Below are 24116 nucleotides of genomic sequence, written 5' to 3' on the forward strand. Positions count from 1 at the left end.
TTATCAACTTTTCTTTTAAAAGAAAAAGTCAAAATTATCTGGTTCCAGCTTCTTAAATGTGAATATTTTCTGGTTTCTTCACTCCTCTATGAGAGTAAATCTCTATGAATCTCTATGAGATAAAACAAGACCTTTGAGGGCATCCTCTTGGGCTTTGGGAAACACTGATCATCACTTTCCACCATTTTCTGACATTTAATAGACCAAAAATATACAACTAATTGAGTAATTAAGAAAATAACAGATTTATTGACCGTGAAAGTAATCTAGCGAAGTTCACATGATTTGTGAACTTTGTGAACTGTGCTATTCACACTGTTTTTTAAAAAAAAGGTGATGTGATGTATCTCTGTGCACCAATCAGGATTTAGCAACATTTGAATCTAAATCTGATGACTAGGGATGCACAATAATATCGGCACATCATCGGTATTGCCTGATGTTGGCCTTAAAAGAACTATCGCAATCGCCCAACATGCTGATGATATCGGTACATCATCAGTATCGGCCAATGTCGGCTCTAAAATGAACTATTAGTCAACATGCTTTTTCTTATTTTGCACATTGAATAAACATTACATACATTGAAATTGTATTTCATGTCTCCATCTGCTGGTGGGCCATCACAATAAGAGTATACATGCATAATATGATGTTAATTCCACAACTGAAGCGATTTGATAATCACAAAAACTAGAAAAAAAGGGATATATAATTTCGGTAATAGGCCAAATAAGTAGATAAAAATCAGCATATCGGATTTTTGCAAAAAGTCCATTATCATGCACCCCTACTGATGACAGTTGCTGGATTGCTTGTGTTGGCAAACCACTGTCAATCAAATTTGATCAAACCACTTCTGCATAGTCCTGATGAACTTAATGAATAAGTAATACTTCAATCTATTTTTCTTCCTTACTTACCAAAAGCTGCTCTTAATCAATATTTTGTCAATCACTAATGGGGCAAATGACCAGGTGTAATGTAAAATGGGGTGATCATAGTGACAACACACCCCAAAAAACTACAACTCGACCCACAAATTTCATGTTTTTGTTGACTCTAAAGGTGGGATGTTGGAATTAACCTGTTTTGCCAGAACCTCGGTTACATTATGTTACAATTTCATAACCATAAGAATTACAGAAGCTATGATATCTATGGTATCCTGATTCTTGCATTGTTGCGCTGTGAGCAGTTCAATTCTCCTGTCGCAAGTCCAAACAAGGTGTGTGTGCGTCGGTTTGTTTTATGTGGTAGAGAGTCGTACCGCTTATCAGAAATATTGAGAAATATAACTGTAAAAATGTCACAGGACAGCTATACTCCAGCCTTGTACCCGCCAAAAAAAGAGGCTTAAATTGGCAGAGTGGGAGCATTTTTAATATCTACAAAATGAGAAGGGAGTTATTGAAGATTTTGCAATGAGTGTCGTCAAAAAGTGGCTGCAAAGGGGTCAAACACTTTGAATATGTTTCTTCAGCTTCAATATAATCATCAATTGCTGTATGCTTGAGTCAAGGTAAAAAAAACAAAACTTGAATGGATACTGTAGTGAGCTGGAAATGAACCAACTGGACCGACTTCAAAATGAATGTTAATGTTAGTCCGTATTGACTGGATGTATAAACAGACAACTATTTGCTAACCCTTTAACCATATCGACTTCTGTCAATGTGCAGCATGTTTTAGTGCCCCAAAGAAAATCTGTTAATGCAGGTTTAACTTTTGATTGTTGCCTTTTTAATCATGGGTTATGTTTCATAAGAATATTTCGGATTCAGACTGAGTTTCATGGGCTTTGACTGGTTAAAAAAAGAAAATCGATGCAGTATTTTCTCACTTGGCTCTAATGGTTTGCCCAGGTTTTTTGACATCTGAGGCGAATGGAGTTTCAGTTGACATTTTCCACTGCCATGAGCAACACATAAAACATAAAAATAAATCAACAGCAGTGTGTTTTTTTTTTCAGAGAGAGAGTCCCTGTTACTCTGGATAATCCACAGACCTCGCTGTCAACAGTTTTCACTGGAACTACTTTCCATTAAAGAAATACTCAGTGAAAACTGTTGACAGCGAGGTCTGTGGATTATCCGGACTAACAGGGACATTGTTTCTGAAAGAGATCTTGCTGTTGAGCTTTTTAAATGTATTTATTTAGTGCTCTGAGCACCACAGATTAAATTCCATACATCTCCATTGTGCTGGCAGCAGATTCAGAGCAAGATATTGCATAAAAAAACTGGACAAATAAGCTAGCTACATACCATTAGAGAAGTGAGAAAATATGTTTTAATTGAGTGACTTGACACTTTAAACTATAAATTCTGTTGCTACAGATATAAACCACCCCTGTAGACACATTTTAAAGTGTGCATAAACACTAATTAATTAATTAATTAATTAATTAATATTTAGTTTAACATGGTCTTATTTAAGTATATCACTTGGCATCTTTTATTTGTTTATTTATGTTGTTTGTTAGCTTGTAACTGGCAGTGGCTGTTGGTAGTTGGGAAAACACAATAATTTCTGCTACAACTGATGCTACAATGTCGCCACATAGGTCCGGTTTACATCCAAAAACTGCACTCTACCATGTTTGCTGTCAAAACTTTCACTATGCTAATGCTAACTCTGCTCTGTTTTCTGTACTGACGAGTCCATTCTGCGCTGCAAGTGTTCAGTTGCTTTGCTGGTGTTGTGTTGACGTCTGTTTCACCCTTGATTTGTTTCCCGTCAAAGGTGCTGACACACGAGATGGACAAAGAACTAGTTGCGATGAAGGCCAACTGTTGCGTTGCCTCATGTCACTTGTATCTCAGCCAAAACGTTGCACTTGAACACGCCGCAAAGACTACAACCAATGGCCAACTAGCATGTATGTTCTGCGCCTGCCTGAGAGGACACAACTCTCCATACAAGCAAGTGGCGGCAGTCTGTATTTGTCAATCAAAAGGGAAACCGGAAAACTGACAGGAGGGATTGAAACGCTAGTTAGCCAGTTGACAGAACCGTTTCTACAAAAGAGCTCCATGGCTAAAAAGAAACAATCTCACCATAACAGGTTTGTTTCGATCTCACGCCATTGTGACTTTAGTCGTTTGTTAACTTTCCTCAGTTCTGTTTCTCTTCTTCTGCAATGAGCTGAACTGCCAATCAGAAGGATTTCATTCACCAATGGGCTGTGCTGGCTGCAATGCTGATTCAACACGCTGAATCAGCGAGAAGACAGCAGATAAGGGCCGACTAGTGCCAATGTTGCAGGACAAGCTAAAAACTAGGGCAACAGAAGCTCACCAAAAGCCCACCATTGACTGACGGCCGACCATTGGCTGGGTGTGTCAGGGCCCTTAAACAGTAATTGGCTTCCCTATTAGTGATGCGCCTAATCTTGCTTGCCCGTGGTATGTTTGAATCTTTTGTGACAAACTTTGCACAGAGTCAGAACAGTCAAGGTCTGTGATTTTAGGGGACATAAAGAGAAGATAAACACATTTTTTAGCAGAGGGGGACTTTAAGCCATTTTGAACTGCTGACATCTTCAGGGCCAAACAGGAGAACATGCATCACCATATAAGCTTTTTTTTGCTTTGCTGTGGCATAAACACACAAATTTAGCTCTAGCTTGCAAGGAATGCTGGCAGCATCTCAGATTTTCTCAGACGAGGTGGGGGAGAGTGAGAAAAGACCAGGGGCTACTGTGTCCCCAACTACAACGCCCTGAACTATGCAAAGGGGCCCAGAAACCACTTGTTAAAGACATGGTGTTTTGTGGCAAATTGCCAACAACCAACAAGGAGGCGAAGCAGGCACGGACAGGGCTTCTTAGGCTTTGTAGTCGACGCCCTATTCATTGCGAGGCTGAATACACTTGGCACAGACCTCCATATCAGAGGGCGCCACACACACACAAACTTAAGCTTAGCGCTCCCTTCTGAGGTCATTTAATTAGAGAACAAAAGCCTGAATTACTATGGCCACACAGCAGGCCTCCTTTCATTCCACATTTCCGTCAGTTTCCTCCCCTCAAGCCGTCTCTGTGCATTAAAAGCTAATTATGAACCGTGAAGCCAACACGGGTCTTAAACATTGTGACAACTACAAGCCTATTACTCTGAGTTTCATTCAAAGTGAGAGACAGGAGGAAGACAGAGCGCTGGTAGTCGAACATATTTACTGAAGCAATTTCGCGGCTGATTAGACGCAAGCATTTGAAATCATCATTCATACTCGCCGCCAGATCTGCAAAATGTGACAGGCCGTCATGTATTATTGCTATCACGTCAGATCTGATGGGATAATAAAAGTGGGGGAGAGAAGATGATCCTTTCTCCTAGCAGCACATAAATCTATCATCGCTCCGATCCGCCAGTCGGAGCTCTCTCCCTCTGTCTGCTTCCCCTGAGAGGGTTAGCCCTTCGAACCGAAGCCTTGGGCTAGGTGGGTAATAGAGATTGGCTATCAGCGGCAGACTGAGGTGTACGGCTTGTATGGTTCTGCTCGGATGCCGCTGGATTGCAAAATCAATGAAGGATGACAGGGAGGAGATCTTGGTTGCTGCTGTATAAAAACTGAGTTAGTCTGCTTCTGCTGGTGCTGTTTCTCTCTCTTCCCTCTATATAGACTTGGATGCACGCTGCTGTTTTGCGGTGCCAGGTTTAGGGGGGACGGTTATGTCACCACTGCAGCACTCAAGAACATTTGTCTGAACCCCACACTTATGAATTTCTAATTATTCTAATTCAGTCTCTGGATCCGTTCAGCAGAGAGTGGATTATCGGAGGAAACAGGAATGAAGTCAGACTGATGGGGAGATTCAGGCCTGATTGAACAGAGCAGAACCTGCATTATCATTGCTATTTAAGTGATGACAAGGAATATGAAACATGCTGCAAGAGGAATCTGTTGTGCAGCTTCTCAACGCTGCTGGCAGCTGCAGAGAGCTGGGAAAAAGGAGACGGATAAACGAGCGCTTTCATTAAGTGATTGTGAAGGTGTTCGGTACATTCAAAACGCCTTCGGAGCTTTCAAACAAGCTCAGTATGAAAGCAGAAACAGAGACACAACCACGCACAGGGAAACATAAAACTTCCTTTAAACTAGACGCCAATACTTTTATGCTACATGCAGTATTTCATGTAGGCTATTTCTTTAGAGGAAGATAAGACGGAGAGACATTTGAGTGCAATTGTTTAGGTGGACTTTTTGAAAAAATGGGTAAATTGCCAAAACTGAGGCATTTTTTCCCACTGGCTTTGACACACAAGTATGACATTGACACTCCATGAAAGGTCTCATTCACTCTGCTCTGTCCTCCACAGTACAGCTGGGGAAGAGCAGAGAGGTGGGGGGTTAGGGGGGAGAAGAAAGAAGAAGAAACAAGGGAGACAAGGACCAGGTCTGAGTAACATGGACACTGACGAAAATGAGGCCAGACAATTTGATTTCTGTTTTTAACAGTTGGGGCAGGGCAGCATTAACCCATTAGGGGGCCCAGGGTAAAAGTTTGCTGTTGGGGCCCCATTGACCCCTCTGTGCATTGTGTATGCATCCTGTCGCCTCCAAGTTTGCTTTAAGTACAGTAAAGATGGCTGACTGTTTGTGGCAGCTTCATTATACACAGAGACCATAGACTGTATATAAAGATGGACAACGCATCTTCACTTCTTCCCACTGTACAAAAAGGAAGCCAAAATATCCCAGATATGGCCTCTGCCATCAAGCACTGGTGTGCAGTAGCGATCTCCGCTGTATCTAGTCGCCTCCGTCTGAAGGAATTCCAAGAAGTGCCATTGATCACGGGCACACCAACACCTCTTTTTTACAGTATCAAATAACCAATTAAAACAAACTTATCAGGAAACGAACACTTGAACGAACATCAGCATTATAAAAAATATCTAAAATGACAATACCTATGTTGGAAAAAATGTATTTGAAGTGTACTTTGATTGTTTAGTTTGGCCCATGTCCCATCCACTAACATGGAGGGAGCGGGGTTTATGTCATATACTGCAACCAGCCACCAGAGGGTGATCAAGATGTTTTGGCTTCACTTTTTGCGGAGCTGTCATGTCGTCCATCTCTATTACACAGTCTATTGTAGAGACTCAGATATGACCGAGTAGTACCCTGATGATGGAAAAACCTACTGCCTACTTTCAAGGGTGCAGAGGCAGGTTGCATCCGAGGTTGCGTTGCAACCATAACCAGCAGCAAATCATAGCCTGCTTAGCAGAAATCCAGAGTGCAGAGCTGATTTTAAGCGTTGTTTTGTAAGTGTGTATTAGGCCAAAAATATTGTACATGGGACAAATGTAAAGCTCTGGGTAACCCTGCAACAAAATGGTCAACTTCTCCATATTTATCAGAGTGATATTTATGGAAGAAGGGAAAGATATCTGTCGGCTGTGATTGGTTGTTCCTCGTCACATGACATGTGGTGCGCATCTCTTTTCCCACATTTAAAACTGTTGTACCAATTTACTGTGGCACTAAAAACTGAGTCATCGGCCTAAATGGATGTAACTGTTAAAAAACCTGTATTCAATGTGGACTGGTCACGTTCAATTGATACCTAGTCCATTAAATAAGGTCAGTGTCTGTACCAATCTGGTCTATCGGATCCCAAAGCCACAATATTTCCCCAATTTAGACACAATAAAAATCTTAAAACCTGGTTTTGACACAGGAACCCAAAAAGACCAGGTGAAAATATTCCCTTACAAATCAAGACAAGACAACGGTCTCAAAATTAAAGTTTAAAAATATTCATATCAATAACTGCTCAAGCTGTTTAATCAAACAAAGGGTTATATTTGCTGGTTCACACTTCTCAAATGTGAGAAATGTTATGGCTATTTTAATTACTTTTTGACAATTATGTCTTAGTCTCAAAATAAAAAGATTGATTTATTATTCAGTAATGAAAAAAGTCATTAGTTGCAGCTTTAGCAAATTTACCTAACAAATGTGCTAGAATCAAATCACCAATTCCAGGGAAGCTGGGATATTTAGGGCCCCTGAATGACTGGCAATCACTGACAAAAAGCAAAGCACAGAAACATACAGAGCTGTCTTGTCTGTAGGAAGATCTGGGGACTTGTTGTCCTCTAGGTTTATCATAAAAAAGAGGAAAGCCTGATTGGGAATGCTGGAAACGCTGCTGAACAATGTATTAAAGTCAGACAGCAATATAAGCAACTGAAAGGCTCCACTATTGAAATTCAAATCAACAGATGCACCCGGCGAGGTGAAGTAGTGGAATAAAATGTCTGGCTACATTGCAGTTTCTCGTAAATAACAAGTTTCACAGTGATGTGATATTTCCTGTCCCGGACTTGGCACCGCTGCTTTGTGAGGCTCCATAAATACAGGCTGAAGAGTTTTTCATTGTTATGACTTTCACGGTAGTTCTGCTTTTACTAGAGGGCACAGCAGAGAGCAGGAAAGGTGAGGAAAATACGGTGGGAGGTGGGGGCGGGCAGTGTGCTGCTAAGGTCATGAGCCGGATTTCCACCTACAATGGCAGGTGCATGATGGAAGCACTCCAGCCTCCGGAGAGATGCTGCTGCTGCAGGGCCCGGGAGTTCAACTCAGCACAAACAATCCACATAACGGTCGTTTATCCTGAAAAGCCTGGAAATGGCTTTTTCCCTCCCTGACGAAGTAGCATGTTAAAAACAAGAGTGTTTTTGTCAGAGAACGCCGACAAAGCATTCCTCACACACAGAGAGGAGACAGAACTCGGCCTTGTCGACGCTGACAGACAGCACTGTGCAGACAGTTTAAAGTGGTTAAGTGGTTTGGGGTATGGGTCTTGAGACCATAATTACTCCATTGAGTGTCACAGAGGAGGAGGATGTTAACACTAGAAACTTCAGAAATGACCTTCTTTGGACCCCACTGACTCTATAAGTTTCATTCTACTCAGCCTTGTCGCGGTCGCATATAAAGAAGACTCAGGATTTTATTGCAAGACTGGTCAAGACCACAGCTGTGGGGATGTCACTAAATTGTCAAATAAAGATGGTTTAGTTGATTTCAGCTTCTTAGAGTTAGCGTTTCTTTGCTCATAGAAAACAAAGGAAAATTCATACATACAATTCACCTCTGTAATGACTTTATGATTATTTTATCAAAGTATTTCTGATGGAACAATAATATACACACACTCGCACTGTATATTCAGCAATTAGAGGTGTCAGTTTCGATTAATTTTCCTATTAATAGACGCCTATTAATTATGTTAAGGAAAAAAATGCCAAATGACGAGAAATACAAGAGGCCCATTGACTCAGTGAGCTTTAGCGCCACATTTCAAAGCGCTATCCATTTAGAGGTGGTGACATTTTAATGTTTCGTGATGTAAATGTTTTGCCTTTTATTTTCTGCTGACTTTGCTGACAGGCAGTTAGTCATGTTAACACGTGGAAACAGCGCCCACTGACCACCCTTTGGTCTTCACTGATTTGCTAGCCTTGGTTGCTCTGCACTGCGCACCACCTGGGTCAGCTAGGAGCTAACTGGCGGTGCCGCTTATTTGGCCGATTACCACTGGTGCAGAAACTCGGCAGCCACCCTCCAGTCCCTCCCCAGTTAGCTCTGGTGAATAAGCAGCATTACTTTGAGCAGCAAATCCCCTTTAGCATTGTTAACTATGTTAGCACCACGAACAGTGCTGACAATGCCAACGGTGCTAGCAGAGATAACAGTTTTAACAGCCTTACAAGCAGTAATTGCCAAATTAACGACAAAGCTAGCCAGCTCCCACCAGATCCAGTTGGTGCACAGCGCAGTAAACTTCAGAATAGCAAAATGAACCTTTAGACCTAAACATGTTACTGCTCGAAAATATTCTCAGCGGATAACCACCTGTGGACATCCCTATGGCAACTAAAAGAGGTCAATCTTCAGTTGTTTTCTGTGGTTGTTTTTATAGAAATGTGGATCTTTAAAATCAATTTGAGGAGGGCCTAAGGTTTGCATGTTCCAACTTCATTGTAAGTGTGTCATGTGGTGTGGGACTCACACTGGCCTGGGTCATGATTTGGTCTTGGTTTAGGTGGTCTTGACTACAACACTGCTAAAAGTAGGTCTGCACCATTAATCTAAATACTATCCACATCACAATCACAAGCTTAAAAATGTTCTAGGTGTAAGAGAACCTTTTTTTGTGCACATGGTGCAGCCCAAGCTAAAAGTGCAGCAGCTGAGGATGGGGTATTTTTTGCTCTGTGAAGTTCATGAACTACAGATGAAAAACAAGCTGTTTCGACTAAACTCAAGGGTACACTAAATAAGATCCAGCCACATGTGGCCCACTTATAATTTCTAGTCTAAATGCAGGCCATGTCCCTACACTAATGATAACGATTCAGAATAGATGGAGATGATAATCGTCATGGTTCAACCTGCCACTTTTCTCCCCTAATATGTCTTTTGTGTGCGATCGAAGCCGGTAGTGCTGTCTGACAGGTGAGCCAATAATGTCTGGGAAAACAGAGAGAGTAAAGGGGGCCACATTCTGTCTGCTTCATCAGAAACAGCCAGTCAGATGAGATTATGGAGCAATTTACACAGATGGCAGATCCCATCATTCCCCTGCCTTGTTAAGTAAAGGCGGGTCTGACAGGTTGTGGTGGGGGAGGGGGGGTTGGGGGGACGCGATTGATTGGAACAGATCTCATCTTGGCACAGATTGTCAATGACTAAGCAGTGGGAATTAGCCAACATTTTCAGAGGCACTTGCGCTTCAAAGGAAGGAGAAAATATCTGGGCAACTCTTGTCAAGAGACGTGCCATCAAATGCATTTGTTCGGGGAAAAGAAACCGCAGCAGGAATGTCCCCGTCACCGCTAAATGTTCACAGCCTCACAAACGCCGCGGTCAAATCTGTGAGAGCGTCAAGTGAGAGAAACTTGCCCAAATTAAAGCAGCTGTATGCATATAGATTCACAATGAAACACAACTCTGTTTTGCTCAGAGCCCTCATATCCTAATATAACAACAAACAATGTTTGCATAACAGCGCAGATCTGGTTGCAAGCAACAACCCAGATATCTGATGTTCTCTTTCCCTCTTCGTCTCTCGGCCCTGCAACAGATAATTAATAATGCATGTATGGGAGTCCGGGGAGAACTCCACACTCTATTAAGACAGAGCAGACGACAGCTATTCATAGTTTTAATGACGAGTGGGAGGGACAGGTGAACACCGCAGAGGATCCGTCCCACACAGAAACGTGCTACAGCGTTATACAGAACATCTCTGCAACGACACCAGTTCAACTTGTTATCACCGCATCTCTGCAGGCTTATCTGTGCGTCTTTCATCTCTTAGTTCACTGCTTCTCTTATTTCATCTCATTATATTTAGCGTCTGCAGGCCATCTATCCAGTGAGGATGTTGCACAGTGTTCGCCATCAGTGGATCGCTGTGGCAGGATGAGCAGGCCCCACTTTACTCTCTAGATACTGATGCTGAAATGAATCCGATGACACTATGTGGAAGTGATTTGGATCATTCATCTGTGTGTGCAGTCACACGTGGCTCTAAATACACATTACATCTTCAAGTGGTGCTAAAATGATCACCTTCATTTTTCAAAATCTTTCTGTTTCAGTTTGATTTATTCACTCACTAACACCTCTTTTACTGTCTGACCACTGGACTCAGATGGGGAAAGCTCCAAATGATTAAAAAAAAGTTTTATATGATGTTTTCACAGCAATATTTAAAGAGGACTTCCACCTTAAAATAAATTAACTTTTAATATTTGTTACATTGGTGATACCTAAATATTGCTGTTTACGTCTGCACAAACCAGACGATGCTGATGTGTGCGGTGCATTTACTTGCGCGTGGACAGGCATCTGTTTTAGAGATAATGGCGAAGCTAATTAAGTTAACTGTGGGGTAAAAAGTTTGACTCACCCGTCAACATCACAAACTGATGTGCAAATTGATTCAAATGACAAAGAACCCGATGAGCCAGAACGAAAAACAAAAAGGAAATTTGTTAAGTCTTGGGAAGCGAGATATCCCAGCATCTTTGAGCTGGATGGAAAATAAAACTGCAAACATACATCTAGATAAGTGACACATCACATTCACAAGTTCAAAGTAGCACATCCTTCAGATCAATGGGGCTACACAAAATATTTTCTATAGCAGGAATTGCAGGTGAATATGTAAACTGTTAACACTTAGAATTAAAATTCTGTAACAGTATTAAATGAAACACAAACTACATATTTTGGTTAATTAATGTCATAAAGCTTTTAAAACATTCTTGTATGTCACAAATTTCACTGCATAGTATCTTCTAATCTAAGGTGACTAAAAATGGCAGCCATGCTCAGCCATAAGTGTTGAGCCCTGCTACTGTCTATATAAAAAGTTTTGCGAAGAAGAAGAAATGTCAGGAGTCAGAGTCAGTTGGGTTTGACAACTACAAGTAACTACAAAAAAATCAGTTGATGGAGTTAGAAAGAAGTGAGCCCATCAGATGTTCGTCCGAGCCCACTCCTCATCTCTGCATGAGGCTAGCAGCTCAAGGCTACATTAGCCACTACTAGCGTAACACACCTGAATCTCTGAACTAACTGTTGCCAGTCTACTAGTTGCATTGTGGGTAACATAGGTGGAAGGTTTTGGTATGAAGACCGCCACATGGAGGTGGCCCTACCTGTAATTGGTAGAGATTTATTTTCTTCTTTGAAAAATAATCATTAATTTATATTCCAAATTATGGGTGGAGTCAGACTGTAAAAATAATGGACGTAGCTACCATGACGTCACCCAATGGTTTGCGGACTCCGATTTTGAAGCCAGTTCGGCATTTCAGCCATCACCATCTTGGTTTTTTGGAGCCAGAAGTGACCATATTTGGGGAGCGAGGGGTGGATCTGACTGAGAAACCAAGGACACTATTGGCAGACAGCCTTAATTATGCGTAACTTTAAGCCTTATAATGTAAATGGGTGAGTTATATAAAAATTCACTCCCTGTACAGTGGTCATGAGTGGGGAAATTAGCTTTAGAGACCAAAACTGTATTTTGTACCAGGTTGTAAACATGCTTATTTCTGCTGTAAAGTTGGGGCACTTTAACATGGAGGTTTATTGGGACTGATTGGCTTCTGGAGCCAGCCTCAAGTGGGCATTCAGTGAACTGCAGTTTTTTGCCACTTCCATGTTGACTTCATTTTTCAGCTCTGGAGGATGCCGCTTGGCAAAAATGTGCACTTTTATCAATTTAACAAAATGCTACAATATCAATCAAAGTGAAGTGTTGCTGAGATTACCACAGATATTTGGTGATTATATTACAATATTGAAATGGAGACGGACAAGTTTTGAAGTATATGTTGACTGCACAATGTAATGACTAAAAAATAATGACACCATTGGCATTTACACTGGTTCCCTGTAAGCCTCACTTTCACCATGCAATTCTGTGTGCCACTGACACGGAAATTAGGACTCGATTTGTGGCACAAAGGAAGTGCGTCAACCATTGCACAACCAAACAGGAAGAAGATAGTACTCTTGTTTTCCTTGGTAGCTATTGGTAGCCATCCCCAGTTACCAGAAAGTATCAATGCAAGTGTGTGTAGTTCATATCCCCAGTAACGGAAATGGCGGACGACGGAACAACTGAAGTATATCACTTGAAAATGTTAGGAGGAAAAGTTGTCAGTTTCTACAATAATAATCTTTGTTATATAAAATTATATCACAGACCAGTTTCATTAGGTTGATATAAATGTATGAAAAAATATAGCACTCAATCACTTTAAATTGAAAAGACATTACCATGGGCTCTTGCAAACCATGGAAGGTATTTTCACTATTTTCTAACATTTAATGGGGTAAAAGATTAATGGATTCATCCCCAAAGTAATTGGTGGACTAATCAATGATGAAAATAATTGTTTGTTGCAAACCTAATGAGAAAAGACATTAATACAGAAACATTATCTTGATGCTTGTGCAAATTTTAATTATGTTGTTCTAGAGGGTTTATAAAACTCTATTTACATTTTTTAACAAGACCAACAAAGAGACAGTATTTATTGTTCAATAAATCATGTCTGACTGAAGCCCAATCTGTTTAATAAGGTCAGAATCTGCAGCAATACTAATCCAGTGTATGGGACTAGCACGCCGTTAATATTAGTGAGAGGCAGGGCAGGATGGATACAGGCACTAGTCTAATAAAAAAGTGGTTAATCAATCAACCTTGTGTGCAGCATTACTGAAAGAAAAAATATGAACACCACAGAGAAAGAGACAGAGATGTAGACACACATAAATCTACTGATCCTCACTCAGCAGGGGACGGTCGAAGTGAACAAGCTGAATATTCAGTGACCCAGATATTCCATTAATAAGGTCTTGCTCACACACACAACACAGCTGTTTGCCGTGCTCTTATTTGTATTCTGTCTAATGAACTTCAAGTTGAATTTCAGGCTGTTTGGCAATGCTCCCCACACCATTCAGCACAGTGAGGAGAGACATATGCAAAGAGACAAGAAAAAGATGGAGACAATGGAAGGAAAGAGAGAAGGGGAGGAGCAGACAGGTAGAAAAGAGCTGAAGAAGTCTGGCGGGGAGGGGAAGCGGTGTAGTAGCACCATATTGGTCCCTGAGGACGCCTGGTGTAACAGGAAAACAAGATAAAGGCAGCTTTAAACCAACTCTAAAACTAATAGGAGCAAAGTTGAACCAGGGGCTGAGGAAGAAGAAGGGCAGCGCCGCTCGACCACCTTCCTTCCTCCTTTATCCCTGCGTGCTCTGATGAAATTGGTTGTAAAAATGCTGCAGGCGCGCTTCCTTCGTTCTTCCCTTTTTTTGTGTCGGGGCTTATGATTTTCACAAGCCGGGGCTTTAAATATTTCTGTGTCGCAATGAAAATTAAATCATCTCTTTCATTCCACCCCCCCTCCTCCTTCCACCCTCCATACTTCCTCCTCCTTTGATAGCACCTTGTTTCCGAAGCCAGCGGTGGATATTCTCCTTTCAGGCATTCATCCAATGGGGTTAGTAAAACACAAGGGGGATTTGAATATCACAAAGGCGACTCAGCACGCAAATAAAGAAGTTGTTTACAACTATTGATCCAGGAGGAGCTGTATGAGAGTACTGTCATTATAAGTTATTATCACGCGAGAGGTTTATTAGGCGTTCGCCGTTTCTCCTGTCAGAAGAGGAGCTGAAACAATCTGCAGCAGAGAGGAAACTGACACTTGCTGTCATGTGTTTACAACCACAGACCCCGTTATCTGTCCAAAAATCCCACAGGCTTTCACTAGGTATGGCAAGGTGTGAACCTAAGGGAGCCTAAATTTTATCTTGTAGCTTTTATCATCATTAAAATAGAGTGCGGTGAATGAAAAACAGATTATTTCTGAAGTAAAAGTCACACCAGCACAGCACTCAGGATCGATGTTCACTCTGAGCATCTCTGCAGGACTGTTTGCTGACCCGCGTCTGATTTATTACAACTAAATAATAACTCATCAGCCATCAGTCAGAGCTCCACTTGCCCCCTCGAGTTCAGTCAATCTACTCTGGCCTGAGGGCTGTGGTGCCACATGATATTTGAAGGCCATTTCTTTGAGTTGAGTGAACTGACACCTCTGCCCAACAGTGACACGGGGAGAAATGAAGACGGACGGGACTGTGAGGAGGAGAAAGTGTGTCTGTGTGAAGAGGTTGAGTGGTGGGTGGGGAGGGAATTGGTGAGAGGCCAGCTGAGGGGAGTGATGGGTGGGTGTTGGAGCGGGGTGTTCTTCTAGAACGGCCTCCAATTACATCCAGGGTGTGAAACCGTCCATAACGCCCCGTTTAGCCTGTCTGTCATCCTGCTACAGCAGCGAGCGCCGTGCTGGCTCCGGTTGCTGCCGCGCGCGCGCCACTTTGCAGGGAACACATTCCCTGTCAGACAAAGTGCGCGCCAGGGGCCATAAATCCTCGGCCCCAATCAAAGCCTGCTTCTAACAATACAGCAAGAGCCCAGTATGACCATTAGCACTCAGCCTCCCTTCCTCCCACAGCAGATCCATCCCTGACACCTACGCCCATCTCCGCTGTGGGCTCCCCTCCATTAGCCGCTCAAATGGCATGTTTTAGAGAGTGACTGAGCAGGCAGGTCCAGGCGATAGACGCTACCGGCTGCTTATGGTAGCAGATGCCAACGTGCAGAGTGAAAGCAAATGACTCATGCACCCTTTATAACCCTCAGGGAAGCTAAAAACAGAGATGTGGGGTGTCAGGAAGAGTTCAAAGGGAATCTGAGTGCCGTGTCCACAGGAAGGATAAAAGAACAACGGGAGGAAGACATGTAGAAGGTTACAAATTTAGGAGCTTGAGGTTTGCACCTGCAGCTGGAGAGAAGACACGGGGCTCTCGTTAAGTGCTACCGACGTGTCACCAATTAGCTTCAAAAAGGAAGCCACTGTTTGGTGTTGCGGCCCTTTGAGTGAGTCACAGTTGACACACACTTGACGAATGTGTAGGAGTGAAAGGAGTCAGGTAGATGCTTGGATCATCAATAAAGTAAAATTTCAAACAGCAGCTCGAGGTCTTATCGGTGACAGGATGAATGATGTGCAGCAGCGGGGTCTGGGCAGCAGCAGGGCAGCTCGGAGGTATAAAGTCATCCAATCAAAGTCTATGCAGCGTGTGCATGAGGACAGACCAGTGATGCCTGACCAGCGTCCTTTCAAGAGCAGATTCCTGACCAGATCCCCAGGTCCTGCGGTGGTGGAGTGTGAGGGTGGGCTGGAGGCTGCGAGTGCCTGGCATGACAATCAAAAGTCAAATTCAAACCCCAGGCTGGGAGCGATGGGCTGCGGCGACAAATGAATGCTTAAAAGTCTTGCGTCAGCTTTGCAAACACTTTGACAATGAAGGCATGCATCTCCTTCCTTCTTCTGCATTCAACAGCATCTCTCTTCTCTCTCAGAGCTCATCACAGAGCCGCTTGTGTCTGGAACTAAATATCACCACGCAACAGATGGAAATTGAATTCCTTTAATCAGGCTGAATAACGGCCAACAGATAAAAAGGCGATGATGCTGAGGGGGGACAAAAAGTCTCTAAATATCTCTCCCGTTGGGTGACACAGAGCCCTCACATGGCCTGCAGGGCACAGAGGTGAAGAGGTGGTTTGTGTCAGTTACATGGGCCATGAGGTGACAGTTTTATACACAACGCTTCTATTTAGGCTGCTCTCAACATACCATAGATGCCCTCTTGAATTAACCTGCCACCTACGGCTACAAATTTTATTTTCAACTGATTTTTAAGCATCAAAAAGGGGCAGACATGCTGCCAAAAAGCTGGGATTCCTAGAATGAAAACTGAGGTTTCCTTCGTGTTTATGAATATTCTCCCTGAGGAAATAAGTTCAGCATGGCTTGAATCTATAAAAGCAGGTAGCAGAGACAGATGTTACACAAATAATGATGCACTCAACTGCGTAATGAACATGCTTTCAGCCAGAAAACACGGGAATCATTAAAAAAAATGTTGTTTCAAAACCCCTACTGAAATTCATGGCGCTGTTATCAAAATATTACCCACAATATGCCACACTGGTTTTGTATTATTGGCTTTACTGAACTTGTTGTGAAGAGATATTATCTTTCATCTTACAGCCCTGAGTTTGACTTCATCACACGTGTCAGCTTTGCAGTTAAAAATCGATCAGTGGCGAATTAATTTGTACAGACAAAGTACTATATTAACATATGAATTTCACAAGAAAAGTCATGCAGCTGTCCTCATGCAACCCAATCACCAGAATAAATGTTGGCACTGTATACTCTGCAAACCCCTGATAGTTTAAATTTGCATGTTTCAGTAACTAGCAAACATGTTGAAACTTCTTCACACTTCAATTTTCAATTTTATGTTGTGACAACTCTGTGGTGAACATGGGGTTAGGTTTAGGCACAAAACCACTTGAATAGGGTTAGAAAAACATCATGTTTTGGCTTAAAATATCCGGGTTGGTCACAAAAAAAGATAGCAGAAAATGTCCTGACAACTTGTAAAAAACACCCGATTTTGTCACCACAAACAGAGTTGGAAATGTCCCAATATCTCAATAAAAATACCCAATTTTGTCACCAGAAACACGGCTGGTAATGTCCCAATATCTCATTAAAAATAACCAATTTTGTCGCCACAAAACATGGCTGGAAATGTCCAAATATCTCACGAAAACTACCCAATTTGTCTGCACAAACATCTCGAAACGTCCCAATATCTCATTAAAAATACCCATTTTTGTCACCAAATACACAGCTGGAAGTGTCCCAACGTCTTGTAAAAAACACCCGGTTTTGACACTAAAAACATGGCTGCAAATGTCCCAACATCTCATTAAAAAAAACCTAATTCTGTCACCAAAGATATGGCTGGAAATGCCCCGGCATCTCATTAAAAATACCTAATTCTGTCACCAAAGATATGGCTGGAAATGTCCTGGCGTCTTGTTACAAATACCTAATTCTGTCACTAAAGATATGGCTGGAAATGTCCCGGCATCTCATTAAAAATACCTAATTCTGTCACTAAAGATATGGCTGGAAATGTCCTGTCGTCTTGTTAAAAATACCTTGTTTTATATTAGCAAACACAGCTGGAAATGTCCCTAACCTCTAGCTCACCAGGTGGAGTGTGCACCCCATATATACTGAGTCCTTATCAGCGGCCTAGATTCGAATCCTTTGCTGCGTGTCATCCCCATTCTTTAACCCCCCTTTCCTATATCTCTCTAGCTGTTCTATAAAAAATAGCAAGCTGTTCCCTAACAAAAAAAACAACAAAAAAAAACCCCCACCTGGTTTGGTCCCAAAAAACACAGCTGTAAATGTCCCAATGTGTTGTTAAAAATACCCCAAGGTCTCATGCAATTCACCATTTCCTCCTCCTGATGAGAAACTGAGCTTATACACATATAAGTTGAACTATTTTACTTTAAAAATGTTGATATGATGCATATGAAACATACAAATATAGCATAGCTATATATGGTTTGCAGAAACATACAAAGCCAACCTTTTATTCTGGCGACTGGGCTGCCACATGATCCCCTGCATTAAGACATTTACTTTTTTGGCAAATGCAAATTATTAACAAGGACATTTTCATGCTTTTACTTTGATACGACAATTCTTTTCAAGTGTTTTTAAGAACCCGGTTATCTTCTGGTTAGGGCCTTCAAGGTGCTGTTTATAAAGTGCACACTGACTGATCAAATTTTACACCACTGGAGAAGATTTAATCACAGCTGAATCAAATTCAGGCACTCGTCTCCTGTTTGACATCAATGAAACATAACGCTGAAATGTCCGTCTCAGACTTCAGAATAATACTGTGAAATTCTCCAAGGTGAGCATATGAAATTGCCTGAACTGAGAGGGACTTAATGGCATCCCTGACAGGGGAAGCAGCCCTGAATCCCTGCGCGTGGCTCTTTATTAAAGAAACTTTATTATTTCCATCCATCCATGCCTGCTCAGTAAGTCTGCGTTACTGTTGACCCAGCCGGCAGCATTGCTGGTGAGCAGCCGGAGAGAAACACCGTCAGGATAATGGATTAGGCCCACAGCAGGACACACAGCTGCATCGCGGCATGATTGTAATGCAGGAGACTTCTCAGGGAAACCTTGGGACGACGATTAGCTTGGAAGCAAATCACAGCTTGTCTACCCTGCGGGAGGTGTCTAATGGGGGAAATGATTCAACCTGCGTGTCAGGCAATAGGATCCCACGCTGCGAGGAGAGGGTGCTGGTCATTTCTACCTGCATGAAGTTAATTGTGAACATGTGAAAACATGATGCAGGAAGGTGACATGTAGAGGTTCTTGTGTTTTTATCATGCAAAAGTCATTTGAGGAGGTGTGATTTGGGTGTGGACACCACCTGTCCTTGTTGTGGTCGTTAGGCTGGTTTTAATTGTTGCACAGACGGACCTGCAGCAGGCGTACCTGGTAATGTGACCGGCCCTGCGGCTGTCTGTCAGCATCGTGCCACTGAAAGCCTCAGTCACAACTATTTGGCTATGCAGCACATAATTCAGAGCTCCAGTATACAGACGTCTGCTCAGTCCAGTCATCCATCAGAGCGCTTTTTGCCGAGTCAACAGATTCTCGTGGCAGTGGGCAGTCGGGGGAAAGGCCTCTCAGGTTCTGTTTCAGCATCGGGAGAGTGTGTGTATTTCTGTGTGTGCGTGCAGCCGGGAGAGTTTGGATTTTCACTGGGTGTAAAGTATAGCCCTTAACAGCAGCAGTAAACCATGTCACAGGCCGATATAGCCATCCATACCACCAGCACTCCTGATTGTTCCAACATGTGAAAACTCAGCTGGGATACTTTATCTACTTAAGTGATTGTTAAAGGAGTACTTCACCTGCCAAATGGCTTATTTGTATATCAATTACTCACCCTGTGTTACATTGAAAGAAAGAGTTTGTTTTTCTCGCATGCCTCTGCTGTGAGCGAAGAATCCAAAACGGAGAAAATTCTTGACTAAGTCATGGGGGATCGCATTTAACAACAGAAAAACTATATCAACACATCCGTTTACAAACTCTCAAACAACTCTTGCTGTATAATTCAAATCTCATTTATCCAGTCGTATGCTAAGTACTCCCAAACACATGCATTTTCATAACATCTTTACTATTTAAAACACTTTCCCACAAAATAGCACAGGTGCACTACTCATCTGGGAGTGAGACTGTTATGCAGAAGTGTTTTAAACAGTAATGTCTTAGCAAAAATTCACGTTTGGGAAGTACTGAGGATATGACTGGATAAATAAGACTCAGATTTACTGCCAAGTTGTGCCTGTGAATGGACGTTTTGTTATAGTTTTGCTACTGTGAAACGTGGCCCCTTTACTTGAATTCATCAAGAATTTTTTGTTCACCGTGAAGATGTGAGAAAAACAAGGTTTTCTGCCTAATTCAACATATCAAGGAGTGAGTAATTAGTATTAAAAATTGTCATTTAGCAGGTGAAGTGATGGAAATTCATTCATTCATTCATTCATTTTCCGTAACTGCTTATCCTGTTGGGGGTCACGGGGGGGTGGAACCTATCCCAGCTGCCAATGGGCGAGAGGCGAGGTACACCCTGGACAGGTCACCAGACTACATTCACACTCACATTCACACCTACGGTCAATTTAGAGTCACCAGACTGTGGGAGGAAGCCGGAGTACCCAGAGAAAACCCACGCTGACACGGGGAGAACATCCAGTCTTTGCACAGAAGGGCTCCCCCACCCTGGGTTTGAACCAGGAACCCTCTTGCTGTAAGGCGACAATGCTAACCACTGCACCACCGAAAATGACAAAAAAAAACAAACAAAAAACATTGAACTAAAACCTTGGCCTGGACCTCTGAATTGATAAAGATTTTGCGTTTTGCTCGAGGACGCTACAGCTAGATGAAATCTTTAAATCTAGCACTCCATCCTAGAACTTTCTCTTCTCCTGGGCTGCACAGGGTGTACACAAATGGTCATTTGCGGGGTGAAGCATTCCTTTGACTGTTTTATTCGCAGCCTGATCTGGAAACTTCCCAACACAGCCTCATTTTTGACTCACCTGACAAAGTCTGTCTACTCGCCTACCTACATTCCCCAGGAAAACAAACTTGGAAGACAAAGAAGAGCAGCAAATGTCCACATTTGAGAAGCTTGAACAAGGGAACCGTTGATTTTAGCTTGAAAAATGACTAAAACCATGACTTGGTTATTTAAATTGTTTCAGACGAATTTTCTCCAAATGACCCATCGATAAATTCACTAATCCTGTCAGATGTAATTCCAGTAAAAGTAGCATGACATCAACTATCAAAGACCCTAGCTAGTGCTGAAAGGTTGTTTGTGAACGGATTAGTCAGTCAGCATAAAATGAATAACTAACCAACCTGATAACTAAATCAAGCAAAAATGTAAAAGGCTTAAAAGATTAGTCAATTGAATGACAGATAATAAAAGTGGAAATACACAAGTTTATATAATAACTCATCATTATAAAGTAAATGTTGATTGCACAATGTATCAGCTATACAAAATTGACACCGTCAGCATTTAGACTGGTTCCCTAACATTTTCACAATGCAATTCTGTCTGCCACAGAGAAAATGATAGCACGATTTCCAACAAAAAGGAAGTGTGTTAACTACTGAGCAATCAAGACAGGAAGAGGGTAGCATTTTTTGTCTTCCCCAGTAGCTAGCCATCCCCAGGTTGTTTGCCTGTAATATGGAACGATTTTGACCATCAACATTGTATATTTATATCTGTTTTATGGCACCAAGGGCTAATCAAGGCTGTGACTAATGATTATTTTCCTTACAGATCATTCTGCTCATTATTTCCTTAATTAATTGTTAGCTCTGCAAACCATCGTAATTTTCCTAAAAGCCGAAGTGATGTCATCAAATGTCATGTTTACTTTGACCGACAGTCTACTATTCAATGGTTACCACTATAAATAAAAGAAGAAACAGCAAATTTTCCCATTTGAAACATTGAGGTGATCAAATACTGGGCATTTAGGTTGAAAATAAACTTAATTAAATCATTGATCAGAGTAGTTGCCTGTTAATTTTCTGTTGATGGACTTATCGAATAATCAACTAATAACTGCAACTCTAATTTAATCTATTTAGTCTGGGTTTTAGATAGCTGGTTGGGGAAAAATAAAGCTACCTGAAGACTTCACCCACAGCTCTGGGACAGCTCTGACTAACAAAGACTCAACATATGGATCAATAATGACAATAATCACTAGTTACAGACATGATTCACACGCACACAGGTGTTTTCACTTATTTGGCTAATTAGACCTCTTCTCATAACCCTGTGGGTCTGTACAGATTGTGCTCGACTGGCAGCTCCGCGGCTCTTCTGCACCTTTATCACCCTTATAAATATATAGACCTTATTCATCTCATATTTCCCAGCATGGATACACCCATCATCACCCTGAGCAGAGGTGTCATTTGCCAGAATGACACTTGTGTGGGTGTGCAGGGCTTTTTTTAAAACAAGCGCTAGTTAAAATGTAATAGGCCTTTCCACAGCAGACGTTCCCACTTGTCATAGCACAGGTGTTACTAATAAAAGTAACCATGTCTTTGCCCCATTAAGTGTCCCTGTAAGCCATTTGAATGAACCAGCATGCACAACACGAGGACACTGGAAGTGCCTCACCTAAATGGAATTCACTGCAGCCATTTTTAACATTATTGATCACACCTGTGCTTTGCTGTGTCAAAATGTCTGCCGCGAAAACGTTAGCTGCCTCTCTTCGGTGCCAGGCTCCCACTCTCATCAAACCATACGAGAGGTGGTGTTTGAACCCCTGAGGTACTCTGGCTGCACCCTCGGATTGTCTGCACTGCTCTGCTGTTCCTTAAAAAAAGATCCCCACAGTGGAGGCACCAGAGAGATAATCCTGCAATGTCCCAGATCTTTATTGGGAGTGAGCCCCTGATGGGAGCTTGCAATGAGATTTTGAACGCAGCGCCGGCCATGTTTCAATCAGTGGAGAGAGTTTGGGAAAGGGGCAGCAGAGGATTTGCAGCAGGGTGGTGGCGTCCCCATGCATGCAGAATATCACTTATACTTGCTTTGAGCTAAAAGAGGCTAAAAGAGGATTCCTGTTAGTCCTAAGAGCCTTGCAGTACACTGTGTGTTCATCACTGACCATCCCACCTTTCAGTCTGACTCCAGAATCACCAGCTCCAATATTGCATGTCCTATATTTCCAAATTAGCTGTGCAACTATGCAACTATTTTGCACAGTTTTCAAGCAGAAATGACAAACATGCTTCAATTCCAGCTTCTCAGATGTAAAGATTTGCTGCTGGTTGCAAAGACAAACACATCATCTTGGGCTTTAGAAAACTCTGATAGGCAATTTTAAATATTTTCTGACATTGTATTGCATCCAGAAAATAACTGTCAGACTTAACAATAAGGAAAACAACTGTTCTGAAGTATGAAGTATACAAACACACACTCACTCACTGTCACAGGGGCAACAGGCTGAAGTTAGCAGCACCTCCTGAGTCTCACAATGCATTGCAAACATTAGGATGAAAGGCAGACACTATTTGTAGGGATTAAAATCATGCAAATATTCACACTGAGCATGCAAAGTTCAGTAGATCAGCTCCCAGATAATTAAGGATTGCATGACTGTGTGCCATTGTCTGAACCATGTACATGACGAAGTGCTGCTCTCTCTGCACACTGACCCAATTGCACAGATCTACAGTGACCCATGAGAGACCTCACACCAAGCCTGCAGTGTTTCCCGGGGTGTTGTGATGGGATCGAGATCGGGCTGCAGCCCCTTGAACTTACCGAGCTTCCCGCGGGACTCCTCCAGCTTCTGGATCTGGTTCTCCAGGAAGAACATGGCCACTGCGAACGCCAGCAGCGCCAGAAGCTGCAACTTGGGCGGCATCATGACTCTGAGCAGCCCCATCAAATCATCCAGAGAGGGATTTGGTCAGTCCATGCTCAGAGGAGGAGACACTGAAAACACACACAGAGAGCGACGACGGTGGTTACAAAGCGGCTGAGTGTCTGAGCATGGCCCTCTCTCCCTCTATGTGTATGTGTGTGTGTGTGTGTGTGTGTGTGTGTGTGTGTGTGTGGATATCTCCCAGTGTTCAAATCCTCTGGTTACCTCAAATGCGATGTGTTCATGCTCGGCTGGGTTATTTCATCAACTCAGGTCCCAATAGCGGTGCGTCGTAAAGCTCTAGAGATTTCTCCAGAGTGTGAATTGCTCTCTCCGGGGTGTAGGAGCGGAGGTACCAGCCGCTGTCGCCTGCGTCCCCCATGTAGCGCTGTCCTGTCCCATCCAGTGTGTGTCCACCACCGCACCACGGACAGTATATTACTACCACTCAGACCATTGGATGTATCAACAGTCCACCACACGGCTAACGCTTTCTATTCGTCGAAAATCTCTGTCTCTTCAAACCGGATTGGACAATTTTCACAAAATGCCTGAACTTGGACGAAAGATGGCGCAGTTGTTTTCGGACCGCGATAAAATC

The 24116-nt window shown here is 42.4% G+C and overlaps 1 protein-coding gene across 1 annotated transcript in view; it reads right to left on the minus strand.

The window, feature by feature from the left end:
* The window catches only part of hs2st1a (heparan sulfate 2-O-sulfotransferase 1a), a 35028-nt gene extending 10956 nt beyond the window's left edge, over positions 1-24072 (minus strand). The window contains exons 1-2 of the mRNA XM_050074539.1: positions 23741-24072; positions 23413-23586 (exon numbers count right to left, since the gene is read on the minus strand). Of these exons, the coding sequence (XP_049930496.1) occupies positions 23413-23536 (124 nt within the window). The 5' untranslated portion in view covers positions 23537-23586; positions 23741-24072. The remainder of the gene's footprint in view (positions 1-23412; positions 23587-23740) is intronic.
* Positions 24073-24116: the final 44 nt, after the last annotated feature.

This window comes from Epinephelus moara, chromosome 21 (genome assembly GCF_006386435.1).
Source record: "Epinephelus moara isolate mb chromosome 21, YSFRI_EMoa_1.0, whole genome shotgun sequence".
NCBI lineage: Eukaryota > Metazoa > Chordata > Actinopteri > Perciformes > Serranidae > Epinephelus > Epinephelus moara.